The 24428-nt window shown below is 42.3% G+C and overlaps 1 protein-coding gene across 2 annotated transcripts in view; it reads right to left on the bottom strand.

Annotated features, from left to right (window-relative positions):
• Positions 1 to 3154: 3154 nt before the first annotated feature.
• matn4 (matrilin 4) overlaps positions 3155 to 24428 on the bottom strand; it is a 69534-nt gene continuing 48260 nt past the window's right edge. The window contains exons 7-14 of one of the 2 annotated variants that reach the window (XM_059652730.1): positions 24266 to 24388; positions 21548 to 21670; positions 20782 to 20904; positions 18522 to 18644; positions 14592 to 15005; positions 11122 to 11274; positions 9451 to 9553; positions 3155 to 6132 (exon numbers count right to left, since the gene is read on the bottom strand). In XM_059652730.1, coding sequence (XP_059508713.1) covers positions 6069 to 6132; positions 9451 to 9553; positions 11122 to 11274; positions 14592 to 15005; positions 18522 to 18644; positions 20782 to 20904; positions 21548 to 21670; positions 24266 to 24388 — 1226 coding nt within the window. In that variant the 3' untranslated portion in view covers positions 3155 to 6068. The remainder of the gene's footprint in view (positions 6133 to 9450; positions 9554 to 11121; positions 11275 to 14591; positions 15006 to 18521; positions 18645 to 20781; positions 20905 to 21547; positions 21671 to 24265; positions 24389 to 24428) is intronic. The other variant, XM_059652728.1, reaches the window with a different exon arrangement.

Raw genomic sequence — 24428 nt, 5'->3', positions numbered from 1 at the left:
AAGAGGAGTTTAGGATTATTTAGGACTGAGATGCAAGAAGAATTACTTTGCTTAAAGGGTTATGAAATGCTGGTATTGGTGGGTATGTTGCTCCGTCTTTGACTATATTCAAGGTTAGGACAAACAAATCTTTGGACTTTCAGGGACAAAAGGGACATGGGGAGGAAGCAGGAAAGGGGACTTGAAGTTGAGATCAGCCATGATTGTATTGAAATGGCAGAAGGTGGTTGATGGGGCCACCCAGTTGGGGATTCTAGAATCAGGGAGTACATTTTAAAAATCAGGGGCATGCCACTTAGGTTTGAGATTTCCTCAGCAGGTTATAAACCCTTGGGATGATCTACCACAGAGGGCTGTGCAGGCTTAGAGATTAGGTAGAAGTTGAGGTTGATAGATTTCTGATTACCAGTGGTGTACACTGTTACGGGAATGGGGTGGGTAAAAAGCATTGAAGTGTTCGATCAGCCTCAATCATTTTGAACAACAGGACAGGCTTGATGGACTGAATGGTCAACGCTTGTTCCTGAGTCCCTAAATCTGTTCCTATTTTATCTGTGCTAACTGCACTAGAATTGGCCAAGATCTCTTGACCAGTGGCTTGCAGAGAATTTAACAATTTCAGACTCATGACTGGTCATTTACTTCTCCTCTCTCCCTCCACCCCAAGCTTCAGCATATATTCCAATCATTTCCTGGCTTCAATCAATTCATAAGTTGAGTCACTAAAGTAGGTAAAACATTAACTCTGCTTTCTGTCCACAGATATTGCCAGGCCTGCTGAGTTTATCCAGTAATTTCTGTTTCTGTTTTTGTTATTGATTTCCAGCATCCACAGCTCTTTGGGGTTTTTTTATTGTGGAAGAACATTCTTCTTGTTCCAACTTTTCGGAATTTCAACTAGATTTGATGCCAAGGTGCACTCTTTGCAATCTATTTTATTTTGAAGTCACTTTACCCAATTGTATGATAATTAAATTCTGTATTTTGCAAAATATCACTTAGAATTATTAGGATTTATCTGTCTGCAAACTAAAAGACAAAAATTGTGCTTCTATAAAATATATTCTAGTTTGTTATAGATGTATTGATATATCATCTTTGTGTCTGACAGTTCTAGAACCATATTCATCTGTTGGTGTGATTTGATTTGACCAGGAACACACAGGTATTGAACATATGGTCCGGTTACCAAGGGAGTGACCAAGGATCAATCAGGATATTCAATGATTTGTGATTGCATGTGAGACATGCCAAACGTATCAACCCCAACACAGTAAGAAGCCTCTAATCCACGACATGTTCCATCTGCTTCCTGGATAAAAGTAGAAATGGTCCTACTCACAGTGAATGGGGCAGACCACAACCTAAATTTCCCACTGTTTGACGATTAAGCAACACAACGAACGTGGCTATCACTGACAGGATGAGTGTTACTTAGAGTTTATTCGGTATCCCAGAATGGGCAATGTCAGACAACTGACAACAGCAAACATTTTAAAGAAGTTTATTCAGTGGAGAGTGACCCATTACACATTGTCACCCCACATCCACGCTCAAACAATTGAGCAGAACCTGTGATCAATGATAAATTACTGATCATTAAGTGATCGGGCAACAAAGCAAGAATTTTGCATTGCTTTTCTGTGTGCTTGTGCAATCCAATGGGGAAAGGATTATCCTCTCCAGTATTGCTCAGGGGCTCAGTATCAATGACCATGTCTAGCAACTAATTGTCTAACAATCCAAGACCTTGGAGCATAAGACAGAGGAGAATGAAAGACAAATGTGACAAATGAGCTGCTGGAGAGCTCCGAAAACTCTACACTAGGCAGAATGCGAGTCCAAAATCCAAATCCAAATACTTGGATATAAGCAAAGACTTCTAAATTATGCACCCAGTCCAGATCATATGAAATCATTACTGATCGTGTGACTATATTGCAAAGGAACAAATGCACTCAACGTAGAACACAAAGCATGTGAGGAAGATTACTCTGAAATTGATGGTTGTGTGGTGATGTGAGTGAAAGCAACCAGCAACAAGACAACCAAAATCATTAATTAAACTCAATACAGAACAACACATACCTCTCAAGACAGGCATATAATCACTGGATCAGGGTGAATTGTCAAATCGCTAAAGTGCTACTTGAAGTTTGAAATGTAAATTAGTCATGTTGCAGCTGTACAAAACTCTGGTACGGCCGCACTTGGAGTATTGCGTACAGTTCTGGTTGCCGCATTATAAGAAGGATGTGGAAGCATTGGAAAGGGTGCAGAGGAGATTTACTAGGATGTTGCCTGGTATGGAGGGAAGGTCTTGTGAGGAAACGCTGAGGGACTTGAAACTGTTTTCGTTAGAGTGATGAAGGTTAAGAGATGACCTAATAGAGACATACAAGTTGAACAGAGTATTAGATAGAATGGACAGTGAGAGCCTTTTTCCTCGGATGGTGATGGCTAGCACGAGGGGACATAGGTTTAAATTGAGGGGTGATAGATATAGGACAGATGTCAGAGTAGATTCTTTACTCAGAGAGTAGTAAGGGTGTGGAATGCCCTGCCTGCAACAGTAGTGGACTCGCCAACTTCAAGAGCATTTAAATGGTTGTTGGATAAACATATGGATGATAATGGAATAGTGTAGATTAGATGGGCTTCAGATTGATTTCACAGGTCAGTGCAACATTGAGAGCCGAAGGGCCTGTACTGCGCTGTAATGTTCTATGTTCTATTCATCAATTTCACCTGTTTGCATAATATTCAAATTGATAACATGTGGTTATGTACTACATGTATATCTGTTTGGGATAAACTTCTACCTTTGAAAATGGGGAGATCTTGTGTTATGACTCATGGTAAGTATGTCAGTGTACATTTAAGAGACACACTCATGGTATCTTCATTGCCTCATAGCACATGACATAAAGGTATAAAGATCTCATGCTCCCTCTTCTGTAGGGTCATTAGTCGCATGGCATCCTCTGAGATGCAAGCCCCTCTGTTGTAAACTAATGGCTTATTATTAGCTTTAGCACTCAGGGCCACTGAAGAATATGAGGTCAATCAAAAATAGCTAGTTGTAAAAAAAATCAGTCAGATCCTTCAATAGCACAATAGCTATGCCAATTTCTGATGTTACAGAAGGTAATATAAATATTGCCACATTAAGATAAACTCACACCAATTGAACAGAAAGCAGAGTTGGCGAGCACCAGGAAACAGCACTTGGTGTAAGTTAAGATAAAGCAGAGTTTTGGGTAACCTCGAGTTTACGGAGGTCAGACCGTGGCAGACCAGGACTGTGTTAAATAAATTGAGATTCGAGATGATGAAAGTGTGAATGAAGTTTCAGCAGATCATTGAGATACACGAAATTGGTTGATATTCTGGAAGATAAAATAGTTGGTAGTGGCATGTGCATGATGTCAGATGCTCAGCCCTGGATCAGTCAAACAGACTGGCTTATTCTCAACGTGTTGCCTGGGAGAGGGATAGAGTTGACAGCTGGGGAACAGCGTTTGAGTGGGGACTGACAACAATGGTTTCAAACTTCCCAAGAATTAATGGGTGACCATTTCAGCTGATCCAGTATTGGCTGTGGTCTGACAGGTCAGTTAATTCAGTAAGAGTGGAGGAGTTGAGTAAATTAGTGGCTAGGTAGCACTTAGTGTCACCAGAGGAAATATTGAAAGCTGACACTGATTTCAGTCAGGGTCACTAAGAGGCAGCACATAGTTGAGGAATGGGGCAGATGATCAGGTGACGTAACACCAGAGGCGCGCGCACACACAGACACACACACACATACACAGAAACATATGCACACAAACTCTGGTCGACATTTTCTGCTTTGGTACTTTACACCCAATGGAATCACTGAAAACCTCTGAAAATTATGCTCTCCATGGGGAAAAGAACACAAACTCCTGCAAATAATTTCTGACAAATAACTAAACCCAAACCTGAGCTGGTAACTGATGCGATTGTCAATGGGAGAAAACATTTGTTTTGCTTATTGCACTTTTTTTATTTAATGAAATAGGTTGACTTTATTATTCATAAAAGTTATAATAAGTCCTATCATAGATTTCTGTGATTTTTGTTTGTTCCTGTTACAGGAACCCTCTGTACATTTTATATTGCATTTGATAGGGGTAATTTTAACATTGGCTGATGGAATAGATAGTTTTAATCAACCTGTTCAGAGTTGATGATGAAGCATTTCTGGAGCAGGGATGGGACACTCCCTCTGCACCACAAGATCCCTCAGAAATTTGTCTCAATTCGACAGTTCACACCAGAGCAATAAACCATCTTGACCAATGGTGTAAAATGACCAAAATCCAATTATCCAATTGTTCCATCTGAGGTTGCCAATGGGAATATAAATCTGGTGTGGCACATGATGGGTGGGCAATTTGATATATATTTTGACACTTCACACATCTCCAATGTTAAAAGAACTCAAATCCCCTATGTGTCCATCAGACTAACCACATACACATGTCATTAACTGGTGGCCAATCATGCATCTGAAAACAGTGGCAAAAACAGAAAATGCACAATGAACCTGTCAGCTATCCTGAGGAAAGGAAACAGGAATATCTGGTGTTTCAGAGATAAACCCTTCATCTGTTTACAACTTCTCTACCCACATCTCTCTACCACGGAAGGATATACTGGACTTGCATCAGAGGATGTGCAATGAAATGCCACTTGACTCATTCCTTATTGCCCTGTGAGAAAGCAATTTAGTAGAAGTGGAGGGACTGAGATAGGTGATTGTGAGGTAGAGCCGGATGTTACCGGCATATATGTGAAAACTGACTGGGCCTATAATACCAAAACTGTAGAAGAATGAGACGTAACTGCATTGAAGCACATAAAGATCTTAAGGGGAAAGTCAATGTGGGTGCTGAGAAGATGTTTCTATTAGCTGAGAAGTTTAGTACGGGATCACAGTTTCATATTAAGGAGGTTGATACTTCTGGACTGAGATGTGGAGAATTTTATCAAAAGATTTGTGAATCATTGGTGTTCTTCACCCCTCAGAAGGCAGTAGATGCTCAGTCATTTTAAAGACTGAGACCAGTAGATGTTTGGATAGTAAGGTAATTAATTGTGGACAGTGTGGGAAAGTTGAGTAAATATAATTCTGCTTTGAGGCAGAACAAGCTTGAGGGACTGAATAACTTAACTCATGCTCCTATTTTTGCTATTATCATGTTGAGTTTTTAACCAACCTTAAAGGAATTATAGAAGTGCACATTGTTGGTGCTGAGCAAAACTTTGAGAGAGAGCTGGGGCAGAGATCATATGATGTAGAAGGTGAGTGCTGTTCTAGGTAACACTGGGTCTATGGCTGTCATTCTCTAAAGCAGACTGGAGAGGAATTTTAGCAGAATTTGTTCCTGTTTATTCGCTGTGAGTTTTCACTGTGTTTCATGTTTAGCCTAATCTAGAAGGTGGTGAGGTTGGGATAGGGCTGATGGATGAGACTTGTTTGGGTCCTAGGCACTGTTATGGGGCAGGGTTATTTGTTCTTTCACTGTCACTCAGTTTGATTAACCTATCACCAGTTGTTCCCAATGAGAATCTGTTCATGTCTCCTGTGCATTTTCAGTTTTGTTTCCCACCAGTCCTTCCTTTCCCTCTTCAGCGGCCTTAAAACAAGTTTGCGGACAAAACTCTGAGTATTTCCATTACCCTCCGTCAACGGTTCAGGGTTGCCCACACTGACACGCTGAAGTTTATTCATTCCTTTTAAATAACGTGCAGCTTTAGACACCTATGTTTTTAAACAAAATATTGGGAGTTCTTACTCCATGCACAAGTTTAATATAAAAAGTGGAAAGATATACATCTTGTAAAATGATCTTATAAAACTGGTCTTTCGCTGTTAGGTCGCTCAAAGCAGTGGAAATTTGCATCCTAAATGAATATCTTCTCTTATTAAAAAAAAACGCCCAGAAAATAAGACAATTACACAAAAAGCTAAAATAACTTTAGCGACGCAGTAACACCTCGGATGGTGCAATGATGGTGGTGAGTTTTCCGTTCACATTTTATTTCACTGCTTTTGGCAACCTGTTTTCCAAATCGTCCAGCTTTTCTGTCATCTGGGCCAGTGTCCAAGGTCAAGGAAGATTCAATGTTGTGGTCCAGAGGAAAACTGCAGTGGTAGCTGCAGACAATAATGTCACAGGATGCACAGCACAGGGTCAGGCCATTCACCTGTCTAGTTCATTCATTTCATAGGACATGGGATTCACTGGCAAGGTGAACGTTTGTTGCCCATGTGTAATTGCCCCAGAGTTGGGTTGGTTACCTGGCCCTTTCAGAGGGCAATTAACAGTCAGAGTTATGCCAGCCCAGGTGAGGACAAATTTTCTTCCCTAAAAGGGTTTGATGATAGTTTCATAGTTGTAATCCAGGCTAATGGGATCATTTTCCCAGCCACATAACCACTATGCTATTGCCCCCACTGTTAAAATTATTGCTCTGTTAAGTTGTTACAAGGTATCCTGTTATTCTAACTTATAATCATGGTCTTCTAGTGGATGAGAAACATTCACCGTCTAACCTCCTAAGTACAAACTTTTTAGGTTTTTACATGGTGTGCAAGTGGCTACTGTACTTGGAATTTTAGTTTAGGTTTGTGTTAATCTTCATTATCTAACATAGTCTTCTTCTCTGTATCCACACTGCATTAAAACCAAGACTCCTCACTTTATCTCATACCCTAGTTCCTTCATGCCTGGATTACTCCCCATCTTTTAGAAAGTCTACAGTTCTGTGATTGGACAACACTTGATAAATAGTCTTAAGTGTGTTACTACATACACAAACAATTAAAAAGTGAAGATAAACAATTATGCTTATTGTTGATAAGCACAGAATAATGAGATGCAACAAAAGTTCCTTTCCAGGGCCTCGGTCTCTACAAACAAAAGCAATAAATTCAAGCTTTGTATCTTTTTTGAATTACCCAAAAGCTTGGGGAGTCTGGGGTGCTCCATTACAACACCATGTCTATTCAAAGTTAACTTGCCAATCAATTAATCAGCACTCTCTACTGCTGTGGTTTAAATTTTGGTCATTTGAAATGTGGCATTGTTGCATTTGTCCTGATTACGGTGGAATTAAATGCTTTCATAGCATGGACAGAATTTTATTTTCTCCCGCTGACTGGTTTAGTGGTGGAGGTGGAGGGGTTGAGTGGGTAGGTACGTGTTGAGGGTAGCATGGGAACTGGAAAATTCTTCAGATGCCTTCCCTCCCATCCATCTTAGCATCTCCTCAATTTTAAAGTGAGACAGGTGAGATCCTAGCCATCCCATGTACATCTTGAAGCCCTTAAATAAGCATGCAAGGCTGGGTGGGTAGGAAATGGCCTTAATTATCAGGCTGGCAGGAGGAGATCAGGGACTGGAGAGGAGAATACTGGGACAGGGGTGGTGAATGCGGAAAGACCACAAAGTGACCCTTCTTTACCCCCTTGAACTCTCCTTCAAAGCCATTATGGGTTCATCAACCCTGCCCACACTTACCTAAGAGTCATAGAGCATGGAAATAGACCCTTTGGCCCAACATGTCCATAGCAACCAAGTTTCCGAAACTAAACTAGCCCCACTTGCCTGCATTTACCCTATATCCCTCTAAACCTCCTATTCATGTACCTGTCCAAATGTCTTCTAAATGTTGTAACTGTACCTGCAACCACCACTTCCTCTGACAGTTCATTCCACATATAAACAAACCTGTTTGAAAAAGTTGCCCCTCAGAGCCCTTTAAATCTTTTCTTCTCTAACCTTAAAAATATGGCCTACAGCTTTGAACTCTCCCACCCTTGGGAAAAGACCCTTGCAATTCACCTTATCTATGCCCCTCATGATTTTAGAAACCTCAACCTCCTATGCTCCAGTGAAAAACATCCCAGCTTATCCAGCCTCTCCTTATAACTCAAACACTCCAATCCCAGCAACATCCTTGTTAATCTCTTCTGAACCCTGTCCAATTTAGTTATATCCTTCCTATAGCGAGGCGACCAGAATTGTACACAGTACTCAAAAGACTGGCCTCGCCAATATGCCACACAACCACAACATGATGTCCCAACTCTTTTCCTCAATGGTCTGAGCGATGACGGCAAGTATGCTAAACACCTTCTTCCCAGAGGAACTCCGCCGATCACAGGCCTCCAGTCTGAAAAACAGCCTTCCATCACCACCCTGTGACTCCTACTATCAAGCCAATTTTGTATCCAATTAGCAAGGTTTCCCTGAATCCCACGTGATCTAACTTTACTAACCAGTCTACCGTGTAGAACCTTGCCAAGGGCTTTACTGAAGTCCGTGTAAACAAAACCTACCACTCTGCCTACATCCATCTTGAGTTTTTTTGACGACGTGATCAATCAAGTTTGTGAGACGTAACTTCCCATGTACAAAGCCATGCTAACTATCTCTAATCAGTCCTTGCCTTTTCAAATGCATGTAAATCCTATCCCGCCAACAACTTACCCACCACTGATGTCAGACTCACACGTCTTATTATTCCCAGGCTTCTCCTTGCCTTTCTTAAATAAAGACACAACATTAGCCACCCTACAGTCCTCTAGCGCCTCACCCATGGCTGTTGATGATACATATAACTTTGATAGGGGCTCCATAATTTTTTTTCTGGCTTCCCACAGCATCCTGGAATACACTTGGCCTGGAAATTTATCCACATGAATTTTTAAGATGTCTGGGACCTCCTCTTCTGTAATGTGGATTGTTTTCAAGACCTCAATAATTATTCTCCAACTTCCTTAGCCTCCCTGTCTTTCTCCATAGTAAATATTGATGTAAAATATTCGTTTAGAATCTCTCCCATCTCCTGTGGTTCCACTAAGCTTGAGCTCCTAGGACAAAGACTCTCTGATGGACTGCTTGCTGTTTCGAACTGTTCACTGTAGCCTCAGGTACTAGTGGGAATAGGGATATGGAGCTCTCTGAGGTGCTCCTGAGTGAGGGAGATGGTGAGGAACCAGTCAATCATTCTAAAATGTGGAAGACTATCATCCCTCAAACTCCTGGCCCATGTCCTTCTTTTCAACAATATTCAACTCCTAATCTGAAGTTTGTCACTCCTTTCAGGCATTTCAAACCTACATGAGCTATTGCTTAAATCACCTCTTCTTGAACTAGTTTATTCCTTCTCCAGCATTTTTGCTGTTGGTTACATCCTGCAGGTTGGATTCTTCACCTTGCTGTCTTATTAATAAACACAAAAGTAGCACATTCCATTTGAGCATGACTGATCTTTGTCTCAACTAATTAACTGTCTTGGATCTTAACACTAACTTTACTGCATTGCCAGTTGCCCAGATATCGAGAATGCCATGTGTGATGGCAGCAGTAGGAATTACACAGCAGCGTTCACTCCACGGAGAAAAGGATATGTTTTTGAGAGAATTCTTCTAACAACGATAGTGTGTCTTGTTGGAATGCTACAAGGGTTTCACAAGCACAAGGATCTTTAATCGTCTCCTGCCCAGTCACTTCCTCTGAAAGAAAGAGAAAGAGTTGCCTTTATATAGCATCTTTACCACAACTTCACTATGTTCCTTTAGCAGTTGGAGCTGACTTGGTTGTGAAGTTGCACACAGCAAGATCCCACAACAAGCTCAGCTCTGTAATGCATTTGTGTGCTGCTGGTCAAGGGATTGATATTTGTCCACTATAGCTCTTCAGGCAGGATCTCCCATGTACACCAGAGACAACAGGCATTCTAAAAATGTTTAAAAGGATAAGTGAAAACAAGTCGCTTCTGCTAAATTGGTAAACTTTTATCATTTTTGGGGCTTGAGTTGGCTTGATTAAATATGATCAACATCAGGAGCTGAGCTCCACTTGAAAGTATAATTCAGCAAGTTAAGTGTGTGATCTTATTGGACCCAAAGTTGTGACTTGTTGAGGGCACAATGGGTAAAATTGCCCTCTTCCTGTGAAATTCTAGGGTATAAATCTTCCCAGTTATTGAATGAAGTTCCTCATTTATCAGTTTGGACTATATTTGCTGGAATTTAGAAGGATAAGGGACGATCTCATAGAAACCTATAAAATTCTAAGAGGACTGGACAGGGCAAATGCAGGAAGGATTTTTCCTATGACTAGGGAATCCAGAACCAGGGGGACACAGTCTAAGGATACAGTGTAGGCCATTTAGTAATGACAGGAGGAAAAATGTCTTCACCCAGAGAGTGGTGAGACTGTGAAATCCATTGCTACAGAAAGTAGTTGAGGCCAAAACATTGAATGTTTTCAGGAAGGAGTTAGATATAGTTCTGAGGGCTAGAGGGATCAAAGGCTATGAGGAGAAAGCGGAACCAGGTCACTGAGTTGGATGATCAGCCCATGGTCGTATTCAATGGTGGAGCAGACTTGCAGGGCTGAATGGCCTACTCTTGCTTCTTATTTCTAGGTGGGAATTTCCTCACTGCAGATACTGCAGCTCGGATGCTGTAACTTTACTACTTGTGTGATATAAATCCCATCCTTGCTGTATTTCTGTTAGGAGTTATGGTGACAAGTAGAAACAGCTTGGTTAAAGTTGCTGGTCTTGGTTTCTGTGTAACAGTGAAGGGGTCGGGAGAAAAGCAAATCGAAGGCAATAGATAGGATGATTGAGGGAACACCATGCTAATTGTTTAGCAACATTTCTGTAAAGATTCAGGAATTAACAAAGTTGAAAAAACAGGAATACTCAAGTATTTTCCTCCATTCCACTTTAACCAGCAGTCCTAATTTACGTAAAAACAGAAAGTGCTGGAGAAACGGATGGAGAAACAGGGTGAGCATTTTGAGTTTGCTACGACTGTTCAAAGTCACATGGAATTTGTAATGCTAACTTAGTTTCTCTCTCCACAGATGCTACCAGTCCTGCTGAGTTTCTCTAGCACTTTCTATTCTCATGTCAGATTTCCAGCACCCACAGTTTTTGATTTGTTTCTGATGTACTGAAAGATGTGATGGTCAGGAAGAAATTAATTGGTTAATTAAGCCGTCAGAGCATAAAGATTTAAAGCTTCACTTGTTTAGTTACTGAAACCAATGAAATGCCACAGCGACGTACCCTCACAAATGTTCACTTTTAGATTCTCAGCGATTTGATCGATGATGCTAAAATCTGAAGCATAGAAGAAGTGTTGATCCACTGGTTCTGAGGCAATTTCTCGCAGTTCATCCTCCACTGCCTTACCGACACCAACAGCATACATGGTGATCCCTGCAAGAGTGAGGAGCAACAGGGAATATGTCTATTCATTAAACATTGGCTTAGAGACTGAGGCAACAAAGCTCATTGGATGTCTAATAAGAGCAAGTCTATATGTTTGCAGGTGTCTCTTTCTGGCATTTATTGTCCACCCCTAAGTAGCCCATACTGAGATCAAATTGAAGTCACAAGAATATAGATAATATGAGTAGGAGTATGCCATTCAATAAGATCATGGTTGTTCTTCTCATGGACTTAGCTCTACTTTAACCACTCAGTCACCATAACCCTTAATTCCTTTGCTGTTCAAAAATCTATCCATCTTTGCCGTAAAAACATCCAACAAGGTAGCCTCAACTACTTCACTGGGAAGGGAAATCCACAGATTAATAACCCATCGGGTGAAGAAGTTCCTCCTCAACTCTGTCATAAATCTGCTCCCCCAGGGATATGTCCCCTAGTTCTAGTTTCACCCAGCAGCAGAAACATCCTCCCTGTTTCTTTCTTGTCTAGTTTCTTCATAATTCTAAATGTTTCTGTAAGATCCCCCCCTCATTCTTCTAAATTCCAATGGGTATAGTCCCAGTCTACCTTCAGTCTAAGCCAACCCTCTCAACTCTGCAATCAACCTAGTGAACCTCCTCTGCACCCTCTCCAGTGTTAGTGCATCCTTTCCCAAGTAAGGAGACCAAAACTGCACACAGTACTCCAGGTGTGGCCTCACCAGCACCCTATACAGCTGCAGCATCACCTCCCTGTTTTAACTCTATCCCTCTAACAATGAAGAACAATATTTCATTTGCCTTCTTAATTACCTGTTGCACCTGCAAACCAATTTTTTGTGATTCATGCACAAGGTGTCCATATGCTGCAATTTTTCACCATTTAAATAATAGTCCTCTTTGCAGTAATTCCTACCAAACTGGATGACCTCATGTTAACCAATGTTGTACGCCATCTGCCAGATCCTTCCCCACTCACTTAACCTATCTATATCCCTCTGCAGGCTTTCAGTCTTCTCTGCACATTTCGGTCTAACACTCAAATTAGTGTCATGCGTGAGCTTTGACAAACTACACTGGGACTAAACTCTACATTATCTATGTTAATCGTAAACAATTGCGGTCCCAACACCAATCCCCAAGGCACACCACTAGCCACTGATTGCCAACCAGAAAAACACTCATTTGTCCCCACTTTGTGTTTTCTGTTAGTTCACCAATCTTCTATCCATGCTAATACATAACCAGTAATGCAGTGTGCCTTTATCTTATGCAACAATTCCCCAAATCCCCAAAAAGCAACCAACAACTATCTCACTCGCCACTTCTTTAATGACCCTGAGGATGAAGTCCATCAGGAACCGAGCACTTGTCAGCCCACAGCTCCAACAATTTATTCAGTCCTACTTCTCTAGTGACTGCAATTTTCCTGAGTTTGTTCCTTGACTTCAGATTAATCACTGCTGACGGAATGTTACTCGTATGATTTATTGTGAAAACCGAAGCAAAATCCCTGTTCAGTTCATCTGCCAATTCCACATTTCTCAATAATAATTCCTTAGACTCACATTCTATAGAAGCATCGTGAATTTTGACAAACTCTTCTCCTTTTTGTGTACATAGTATATCTTACCATCAGTTGGCATATTTCCAGCTAGCTTTTTCTCATGCCCTAACTTTTCTTTCTTTGTTAACTTTTTATTCGATCTTTGCTTTAATTATATATTCTGTCCAATCTTTAGTTTTTCCACCCATCTTTCCTCAATCTTATACTTTATCTTTAAGTTTATACTATTGTTAACTTTTTTGTTAGCCACAGCTGGTAGGTCCACCCTTGGATTTTTTATCCCCTTTCTGTTGTTGGAATGTAGTTATTCCGTATTTCTCAAATATCTTCTTAAATTTCAGGCACTGCATATCTACTAACCCATCCATAATCTAATTTCTTAGTTTACATTAACTTGCTCTACCCTCATTGTTACCTTAACTTCCATTAAAATACTAGTCTTGCACCTACTACTCTGACCTGCTGTATTGGATGTTATACTGTCATTAGTCACACCAGTCATATGCCTGGCTGTGATGGAACTTATCCACTCAAGGGTTAAAAAAATTTTAAGTTCCTGCCCATCACCCATCGACTGTGCTGGGATTGGACTGAATCATCACAAAAGGGAATAGGATTTCTCTGGAGCTTGTCACGGAGTACGATGTAACCATTTCCATGGCAAGCTCTCCCATTTTCCAATGTAGCCTGTCTGCCCCATGTGTTGTGAAATCTCACAGTATAAAAGTTGAGTGTTTCCTTTTAGAAAGGAGCAGTAAATTAACACAATTTATGCATGAACTGAAGGTACTGGCTCTTGGTGAACTTCTCTGTTTTATTCTAAAGTGAGCCCTTGTTTTAAAGATAGCCTCTAACCTGACATGACATTCCTGAAACCCTCACCCAACATGTACATGCTCCAATGTCGTCTTATTTTATTGGTTCTCATCTATGAAATAGGTTTGGTGGTTGTAATATCGTATGAGGGATCTCAGAATTGAGGAACATTGGCCAATTTCTGCTCCTTTTAACCCATCAAGACATTCAGGAGCCAAATGCTATACTTTCATGCTATCCCCACGTCTCTCGATATTGTCAGTAACTAGAAAATGATCATGCTCTGTCTTGTGGTGGGAAGTTCAATTTTAACCCTTTGACAAGTTGAAGATACCTCACTTTTTCCATTTGCAAAAAGATGTTTCTCTGTCTGTGGGATTTACAGCCGGGGACAGAGTCTCAGAATAAAAAGCAATGACTAAGATAAGGAAGAATTTTTTCACTAGCAAGTGCTGGATCTCTATAACTCTCTACCCAAAGGGCAATGGAAGCTCAATCATAAAGTAAATTCAAAATGGGATGGGGTAGTCTGATCTTTTTCGATTGGCATGGACACAATAGGCAGTACAGCTGACTTCACCACTCTATATGAATCTGTGTGTCATGGGTTCAAACCTGGTCTAGAGACATGAGGGTCTCAAAATTGTGGTTGACGTTCCCAGTATATTCCCAAGGGGGTGCTGCACTGCCACAGGTCCCGTCATTCAGACGGATAATGGAGCCACGGCTCACCTACCCTCTCAGGTGAGTGAAAAAGATCCCATACATCATCTTGGCTAGGGAGCCAATAAATCTGCAGGCTCTGGGGCAAAGAACCAACTGGATTTGGTTTCAGCGATATCCAGAAGATTTTTGGGGAGAGGATAAGCTGAAAAAATTTGTCACAAACGCCTCATTTGTAACGGGATACTTTTCCAGATGGACAAGACTGGGCTGCATCTTACCAGCATCTTTGGCCCTTTTGGCCCACTCGGTGATGCTGTCTTGAGAACGGCCATCAGTGAATACAACGCCTACCCTAGGCAGGCCCTGAGACCCAGGCCTGGCACCTCCTGCTTCAATGAAGACGTTCTCCATCATGTGTTTGAGAGCAAGTCCAGTCATGGTGCCCTTCTCCATGTACACCACATTGTTCACTGCCTTCTTCAAAGCCACAGCGGATGTGTGCGCACCCAGCGGAATCTCGGTGCGCACACGGCTGGAATACTGCACCAAGCCAACACGGGTCCCCTGGCTGGAGATATCCAAGGCATCTACAATGTTGTTCACAAACTTCTTCACCAGTTCAAAGTTCTCGGGTCGCACACTTTTGGAACCATCAATGACAAAGACCAGGTCAATGTTTTCCTTACTGCATCCTATTTAATAAAAAAGCAATTGCATTAATATCAAGAAATGGTGAGGAAGTGGGGAAGGGATCACCTGAAAGACACAATAGTTAGAGCACCACCTGGTGTAGTCAGAGGGCCAAGTTGGCACTTGGTTAGTAGGTCTCCTCTAAACAAAGGTATGAACTTTTAGATTAATGAAATGGGAATTTGGCTTCAGCTCCTGAACTTTGGACTATTCTGGAAAATACAATTTGATACAGAATGGGGATGAATGCTTGTGTTAGTGGCCAGGGTGCAATGTCAGAGGATATTAACATTCTTCACAGACATGACTAACAAACACTCAGTTGTTGTACCATCTGTAGTGCTCTCTCCTCAGTTCCGTAAGGTTGTAGGTTCAAATTCTGTTTAAGGGACCTGAGCACAAAATCAATGCTGACACCTCAATGCAGTGAGATTCTGACCACTTTCAGATGAGACATTAACCAAAGCTGTGTTACATGGCACTATTTTTAGTTAATTTGTTCAGATATGTCAATACACAACTCGGGGGCAAGTTGGACCTGAACCCAGGCCATTATGCTCAAAGGTAGGGACTCTACCACTGTGCCACAAGAATCTTGGGCACCAGCACAAACCAGAAAAATTGTGCTGGCCAATGGTCATCCCTTAATTGCCATCACTAAAAACAAATTATCTGCCTCTCAACAGGTTACTCTTTCTAGGGCCTTGCTGTGCATCAATTAGCTGCCATGCTTCCTGCATTACATTAGTGACCACATTTTTAAGGGGAAATTTTAAAAAAAAAGAGATGGGGCAATTTTTTTTACTCACAGGTGGTTCGCATGTGGAATGAACTTTTTGAAGAAGTGGTGGATGTGGGTACAATTGCAATGTTTAAAAGACAAGTGGATGGATATATGAATAGAAACAATTTGGAGGGATATGGGCCAGGAGCAGGCAGGTGGGACTAGCTTAGTTTAGGATTATGTTTGGCATGGACTGGTTGGACTGGTTGGACTGAAGGGTCTGTTTCCGTGCTGTATGACTGACTCTACGACTCTATTTCAAAGGTAGTACTTTTCCTGTAAAGCACTTTGGTACATGACGGAAGGCATTAATGAAAGTCCTTTCTTTCTTCAAAAGGAACCGAGTGATGACAAAGTCATCAGTGAATGTGTGATCAGGGTTAGAGATGAGCATTTACCTACACTGAGTCTTGTTGGGATCCTTCCACCTTCAGGCTGTCTGTTGACAATTGCCCTTATCAATGGAATCAGAATGGGCACATGGGCATGTACTCTTAGTGAATGGAGGAGAATATTGGGATATCATTTAGAATCAAACTGGCTTAAGCTCTTCTACAGATTCATTGATGATCAATGAATAATCGGAGAGGGACATTATCAGTAAAAATCTTCAGTGATTGTCTAGTTGAGTGCCTACCTCTGGGTCAGAGGCTCTGGGATCAAGTCCATGCTTGGACATGTTAACCTTGAAAGGTGTGATCGGGGATTATAAAACCACGAGGGGCATGAATAGGGTCAACAGCCAAGGTCTTTTCCTAGAATGGGGGAGTCCAAAACTTAGACGGCATAGGTTTAAGGTGAGGGGCTAAAGATTTAAAAGGGACCTAAAAGGGGCAACTTTTGCATGCAGAGGGTGGTGCGTGTGTAGAATGAGCTGCCAGAGGAAGTGGAGGAGGCTGGTATAATTATAACATTTAAAAGGCATCTGGATGGGTACATCAATAGGAAGGTTTGAGAGGGACATGGGCCAAATGCTGGCAAATGGGACTAGGTCAGATTTGGATGTCTGGTCATTGAACATAGAACATAGAACAGTACATCACAGTGCAGGCCCTTGGCCCATGATGTTGTGCCAAACTTTTACCCTAAACCTAAGGTCTATCTAGCCTCCACCCCTACCTTATAACATCATCCATAATCCTATTTAATAGCCGCTTAAATGCCCCTAACGAGGCCAACTCCACTGCCTGCTCTGGGAATGTATTCCACTGGTCAGCACGGACAAGTTGGGTCGAAGGTTCTGTTTCTGTGCCGTATGACTCTGAATGCTCATGAAGTGGATCAATGTGTTAACTAACCCGCAAGTCGGCCAGCTGTTCCAGCGTTCCCCAAAAGGAAAAATGTGTGTGAAAACACAGAAAACTGGTAGTAGAAGGTACAAGATGGAATGAAGATTAAAATAATTGGCCAAAGATGTAATGGAGACCTTTTCATGCAGCAAGTGTTTAGGATCTGGAGCGTGCTGCCTGAGATGAGTTGGAGATCAGTTTCAAGGCTTTCGAGTGAGCGTTGGATTATTATCTGATAAGGAAGAAACTACAGGATTACAGGGAGAGGTTGTGGGAACAGCTTTCCCTCTAATTTTCTCACTGGTGTGTGGTCTTCTGAAGTAGGTGTGCAGCAGTGGCTTCCAGTACGGGGTGGCATAGTGGCTAGCACTACTGCCTCACAGTGCCAGGGGTCCAGGTTCGATCCCACTCTTGGGTGTGACTGTTTGTGTGGCGTTTGCATTATCTGTGTCTGTATGGGTTTCCTCCCACAGTCTAAAGGTGTGCAGGCTAGGTGGTTTGGCCATGCTAAATTGCCCACAGTGTGCAGGCTAGGTGGATTAGTCACGGGGATACGGTGGGGGGGGGGGGGGGGGGGGGAGTTCAGTGTGGACTTGTTGGGCTAAGCGGCCTGCTTCCACACTGTAGGGATTCTATTCTATGAAATTCTACTTATTCTAAATCAATGCTGTGAGCTGATCACCACATGGAGAACTTTGGAGCAGCTTCGTCCAGGCACTGCTATTAGCTACATTGGCCTTTTATGTGCTACCTTCTTGTATTGCGATCAGGGAGAAAGGGTTTTGGTAACAGACCACTTTTCAGAGACTCGAGAAGCTGATAGGCTACAGATATAAAGCATTAGCTCTGATTCTCTTGCGTCACAGTCACTGCCTGACCTGAGCATTTGCAGCATTTTCTGTACGTTTTAAATCATTAGATAAATTGAAAATGTTAACGGAGAGTTTTAATAGAGCTGTACAAAATTTTGAGAAGTTTGGACAGGATAGATAAGGGAGAAAGTGTTTCCATTAGCAAGGGGTTTGGTAATTGGGAACACAGATTTAATGTGCTGGGGTGAGATGATGAAAAGCTTCATACATGCAGTGATAATAGGGAGCAGAGCTGGATGAACACAGCAGACCAAGCAGCATCAGAGGAGCAGGAAAGTTGATGTTTCGGGTCTGGATGCTTCTTCAGAAAAAATAGATGCAGTGAGTTGTGATTTCGGATTTGATGGGAGCAGACTCAATATTAATTTCTAAAAGGGAACTGGGTTTATGTCTTTAAAGCAAAATTGTTCAGTGCTTTGGGAAAAGAATAGATAGAATGTGTTTAATTGAATTGTTCTTTCAGATAACCAGCATAGGCAAGATGAAATGAACAGCTTCCTGCTGGGCTATGTTCACAGTCCAGCAGACCATGCACTGAAAACAGATGCTAGTGAAGTCAGGAATAGAACTCACTGTTACAGGTCTTCCCATCCTCATTGAGTTGCCTCCCTGCAGGGCAGATGCAGAAGTATGACCCAGGGGTGCTGACACACTCAAACTCACACCCATGTTCCACCGTGTTACACATGTCAACAGCTGCAATACAAGAGAATGCTCACTTTAAGAAACGACCTAATTGACATACCACCATTTTGCCAGGAGTCTGAATGGGGTTATACCATTCCACTGGCCCAGGGGCACTCATGACATTTGGGAGCTGTTTTTATTTAAACATGACCCTTGCCTGATCTGTTGCTCCAAGTAACCTCTTTACTCATGGGATGTGAACATCACTAACGTGGCCAGTATCTATTGCCCTCCTTCAATCACCATTGAGGAAATGGTGGTGGGCTGCCTTCTTGGCCTGCTGCTATACAAATGGTGTCCCCCAGCAGTGTTTGCTGTCACTCTCACACTCTGTAACAGTTTAATCTATCTGAGTCGCTTGGAAGGCCATTTCAGATGACAGTTAAGAGTCAACAACTTTGCAATGTCATGTATAGGCCAACAGGATTGCTCCCCAAGGGCATTCGCGAACCAGATGGGTACTTACAATGATCCAATAGCTTCATGAATGTTATTACTTAATTTGCAACATATTCTCTTTCTTTTTAAAAGTTTACGTTCGGTTTCTCAATGCCTGCATGGGGATTTGAACTCTGGAACAATAGCCCAGTCTTCTAAATTACCATCCCAGTGACATTGCCATCATCACCCTAAATTACAACAGTGTCCCAAAACACTTCAATAGTATTTCATTGACTGTGATGTGCTGTGAGACATCTTACAGGCCACGAGATAAATCAGAGCTCCTTTACATCTTCCTTCAAGCTGTACAAGTAACATCTGCAACTGGACAATGTCGAGGATTACAAAACAGAAATTGCTGGAAAAGGTCAGCAGGTCTGGCAGCATCTGTGAAGGTAAACAGAGTTAACATTCCGGGTCTGGCGACCCTTCCTCAGAACTGGACCCAAAACCTTAACTCTGTTTGTTCCTTCACAGATGCTGCCAGACCTGCTGAGCTTTCCCAGCAATTTCTGCTTTGTTTCCTAATTTACAGCATCTGCAGTTCTTTCTTTTTTTTTACTTAATATCCAGGCTTGGGTTGACAAATGGCAAGTCACATTCATGCCACAAAAATTTCGGAGAATGATCAGCTCCAATAACAGGCAAACTAACCACTGCCCCTTGACATTTAATGGTGTTACCGTCACTGACTCCCCCATTATCAACATCCTGGGGATACCATTGAACGGAAACTCAACTGGACCCACCATATAACTACAGTATTTACAAGAACAGGTTAGAAGGTAGGAATACTCCAGTGAGTAAGTGACCTCCTGACTCCCCAAAGCCTGTCTACCATCTACATGTAGAAAGACAGGAGTATGCTGGAATACTCCCCACTTGCCTGGATGAGTGCAGCTCCAACAACACTCAAGAAGCTTGACACCTTCCAGGACAAAACAGCTCGCTTGATTGGCACTACATCCACAAACGTCAACTCCTTCCATCACCAATACCCAGCAGCAGCATTCAATACTATCTCCAAAATGCACTACAGAAATGTACCAAAGGTCCTTAGCCCACACCCATGATCAATTCCATCTAGAAAGACAAGGTCATTAGATATATGGGGACACCACTACCTGCAAGTTCCCCTCCAAGACCCTCGCCATCCTGACTTGGACTTATATTCCATTCCTTCACTATTGCTGGGCCAAAATCCTGGAATTTCCTACCTAAGGGCATTGTAGGCCAACCTACAGCACACAGACTGCAGCAGTTCAAAAAGGCAACTTACCACCATCCTCTCAAGGGCAACTAGGGATGGGCAATAAATGCTGGCCCTGCCAACAATGCTTACATCCCTCAAGAGAACTAAAAAAAAAACACTGTATATTGAGTCATAAGGGAATTAAATAAATACTTGAAGGGTAGAGCTTACAGGACTGTGCGGAAAGAATGATTAGCATTTATTTAATTGGATAGTACAATCTAAGAACCAGCACAGGCAAAGTGGCCTCCAACAGTCTTGGATTATCCTAGAATTTATTTCATTCTCTTTTGAAGAGTGCGCTTGAATCTTCTTCAATTGACTGAAATAGTTCAGGACAGATGGGCAGGTACAAAAAAAGATGATTCAAGGAAAACCAGAGACGTGTTTTGAATTTTGGAATGACTTGTGTTATCATTAGAGCTATGGGTTCATCCTGTTGCTTATGTTTACCTTTACATGTTTTCCCATCATCCTGCAGTTCAAATCCATCCTGGCATGTGCAGTAGTATCCATTCAGAATGCTGACACATTCATGTTGGCAGCTGTGGTTCCCAAATGAACAATAGTTCACCACTGTAGAGAAAGGTTCCACACATTGTAACTTTAATACCATTATCAGTCTATAGATGTGCTCCCATTGGTGACCAGCAGATTCAAGGGGCTGAATGACCTGTTCCTATCATTCTAAGTAGGATTGAAGTGATCCCAGTCCACTAAATCTATATGCACTGTTAAAAGAAAGAAATTGGACGTAAGGATGTTCAAAGTCAATGCCAGGCATTATTCAGTAACAGTGAAGAAATGCTTTTCTAAGTTGGAGAACCTGAGTCAATGAATTTAATCACTTCAGTTAAGTGCCTTGGGGGAGTTTAATGGTATTGTCAATGCACATTGTTATTGTTGTTGAGACCCTTGGGGGACTAGACTTTGTGCCTCACACCAGGAATAATATAATTGGGATTTAAATGATGGATTAGAATGAGAGGTTATCTGTCACATTAAGTTTGGCTTCTTCAGCTCCTCACTAAAGGTAATGGATCAACAAGTTTATCCTGGGACTCATCTCTAGAGGAGAAGGGTAGAACCTTACCATTGAATGCCAATAATTGCCCAAGAAAGTTTGACATGCATTGAACTTGCCTTCTGCTTCAAGCATCAGAATAAGTCATAGCAAAAGATCCCGCTTATTACAGAGAAGTGAAGGTTCACTACTCACTGGTACAGGTCTTCTTGTCCTGGTTGAGGGTGTATCCTGGTCGGCAACGGCACTTATATGACCCAGGGGTGCTCACGCAGATGTGCTCACAGCCATGATCTCCCAGTGAGCAGAAGTTGATGGCTAGAGAGGGATGAAGATTGTAATTTGCTCAGGTGTTATCACAAAACGGGCACAGAGGTTTGGAAGGGAGTCTTGTTAATGAGACAGCAGTGTGGAGCTGGAGGAGCACAGTGGGCCAGGCAGCATCAAAGGAGCAGAAAAGTTGACATTTCAGGTTGGGACCCTTCTTCAGAAAGCTGTCTGTTTAAGCTCCAATTCAGAAAATCTAGGCTGATGGTCCCACTGCAGTACTGAGGGAATGCTGCACAGATGGAGGTCCTGTCTCTCTGGTGAGACATTCTTCTGCTTGTTGCTTTCACATGGATGAAAACTGTCCCCTGACAATAATTTGAAGGTGAGAAGGGCTCACCATGATATCCTGGCTAATATTTATCTCTCACTCAACATCACAAAAACAGGTAATCTGGTCCTTGGTGATAATGCAAACTGCAGATGCTGGAGAATCCGAAATAACAAAGTGTGGGGCTGGATGAACACAGCAGGCCAAGCAGAAGCTTAGGAGCACAAAAGGTGATGTTTCGGGTCTAGACCCTTCATCAGAAAAGGGGGAGGGGGAGAGGGTTCTGAAATAAATAGGGAGGGGGGGAGGTGGATCGAAGATGGATAGAGGAGATAGGTGGAGAGGAGACCTCCCTCAACCCCAACCCCAACCCAGACCCCAAGAAGACTTTTACACATCAAGCAGATGTTCACCTGCACATCTGCCAACGTGGTATACTGCATCCGCTGTACCTGTTGTGGCTTTCTCTACATTGGGGAAACCAAGCGGTGGCTTGGGGACTGCATTGCAGAACACCTCCGCTCTGTTTGCAATAAGCAACTGCACCTCCCAGTCGCGAACCATTTTAACTCCCCCCCCCTCCCCCCCCGCCATTCCTTTGACGACATGGCCATCCTGGGCCTCCTGCAGGGCCGCAACGATGCCACCCGAAGGTTGCAGGAACAGCAACTCATATTCCGCTTGGGAACGCTGCAGCCCAATGGTATCAATGTGGATTTCACAAGCTTCAAAATCTTCTCTCCCCCCACTGTATCCCAAAACCAGCCCAGCTCGACCTGCCTCCCTAACCTGTTCTTCCTCTCACCTATCCCCTCCTCCCACCTCAAGCTGCACCCCTATTTCCTAACTACTAACCTCACCCCACCCCCTTGACCTGTCTGTCCTCCCCGGACTGACCTATCCCCTCCCCACCTATACTCACCTTTACTGGCTCCATCCTTGCCTCTTTAACATGTTTCTCTCCTCTCCACCTATTATCTATAATCTGGTCATTGATGTTATGGGGCCTTACTGGGTGCTATTGGCTGCTGTGTTTGGCTGCTGCATTTTCTGAATTACAATACATACTACCTCAAAAGTACTTAATTGACTATAAAGCATTTTTGGAGCTTTTGTAAAGTCACATGTCTTTCTTTTTCAAAGTAGCTCCTAAAAATCTCTATTTTTGTCCGAGTGTTTGGCCACCTGTTCTCAATCTCCAGTGAAGTCTTGTGAGGATTACTAAATTTAAAGCACTGTGTCAATGCAAGCTGTCAATGCTGTACGCTGTTGAATTTAAGACTGAAGATTGTAGGTCCGAATCCACTCCAAGACAAAAGTCTGAGCTGACCCTCTGCTACAAGTCAGGAAGCAGTGCTGGTATGTCGGAGGTCACCTTTCAGCTGAGATGTTAGGACGTTGATTCAACCTCCTAGGTTAACATCATCATTACTGGATAGGCAAAAAAGATTTGTGTAACTTCGAATGATTTTAAAATTTGTATGTGCAGAGATTGGCATTAAAAACCAATTGAATGACTTAAAAGCCTCAAACCAATGACAAGAATGGAGGGTTTGAGTTATAAGGAGAGGCTGGATAGGCTGAGACTTTTTTCACTGGAGTAAAGGAGATTGAGAGGTTTATAAAGTCATGGAAGATGTAGATGAAATGAATGGCAGGTGTCTTTTTCCTATTTCAGGACAAATGTATATATTTTTAAGGTGAGAGGAGAAAGATATTAAAAAAAAAGACATGGGGCCAATTGTTTTCTTTTTACACAGAGCATGGTTTGTGTGTGTAATGAACTTCCAGAGGAAGTGGTGGATGTGGTTACAGTTGCAACGTATAAAAGACATTTGGGTAAGGACATGAATAGGAAAGGGTTGGTTGGATATGGGCCAAATGTAGGCAGGTGGGACTAGTTCAATTTGGGATTATGGTCAGCATGGACTGGTTATACCAAAGACTCTGTTTCCATGTTATATGATGCTACGAAGGGAAAATTGTCATTGGCCAATGAAGCCTGTTGATACCTAATATACCTGTGATAACCAGTTCTGAGGAAGGGCCACTGGACCTGAAAATGTTAACTCTGTTTTTTACCTTCACAGATGCTGCCAGACCTGTTGAGTTTCTCCAGCAACTTTGCTTTTGTTACCTGTAATAACTGCAGGAGAGTTGCACCCAAAGATGAGATGGGTACAGTGGCAGCAGGAAGTGCCTGCCAACTGGTAGAAACAGACTGTAGGATTTGGGGCACCTCTAGCCCCTGCAGTATTGAGTAATTTTCAGTCTACAACTTTGGGTGAGAATATTACAAAGCAATGAATACTAACCAGAGCAAGTCTTCTTGTCCTGATTAAGAGTGTACCCAGGTCGACAGCGGCAGTGGTAGGATCCAGGCGTACTTACACAGATATGTTCACAACCATGATCTCCCAGGGCACAGTGGTTGACAGCTACAGGACAAAAGGACCAATAGTTTAGAATATGTGCTGA

Source organism: Stegostoma tigrinum, chromosome 19, assembly GCF_030684315.1.
Source record: "Stegostoma tigrinum isolate sSteTig4 chromosome 19, sSteTig4.hap1, whole genome shotgun sequence".
NCBI lineage: Eukaryota > Metazoa > Chordata > Chondrichthyes > Orectolobiformes > Stegostomatidae > Stegostoma > Stegostoma tigrinum.
This window is presented reverse-complemented; position numbering and strand designations above follow the sequence as displayed.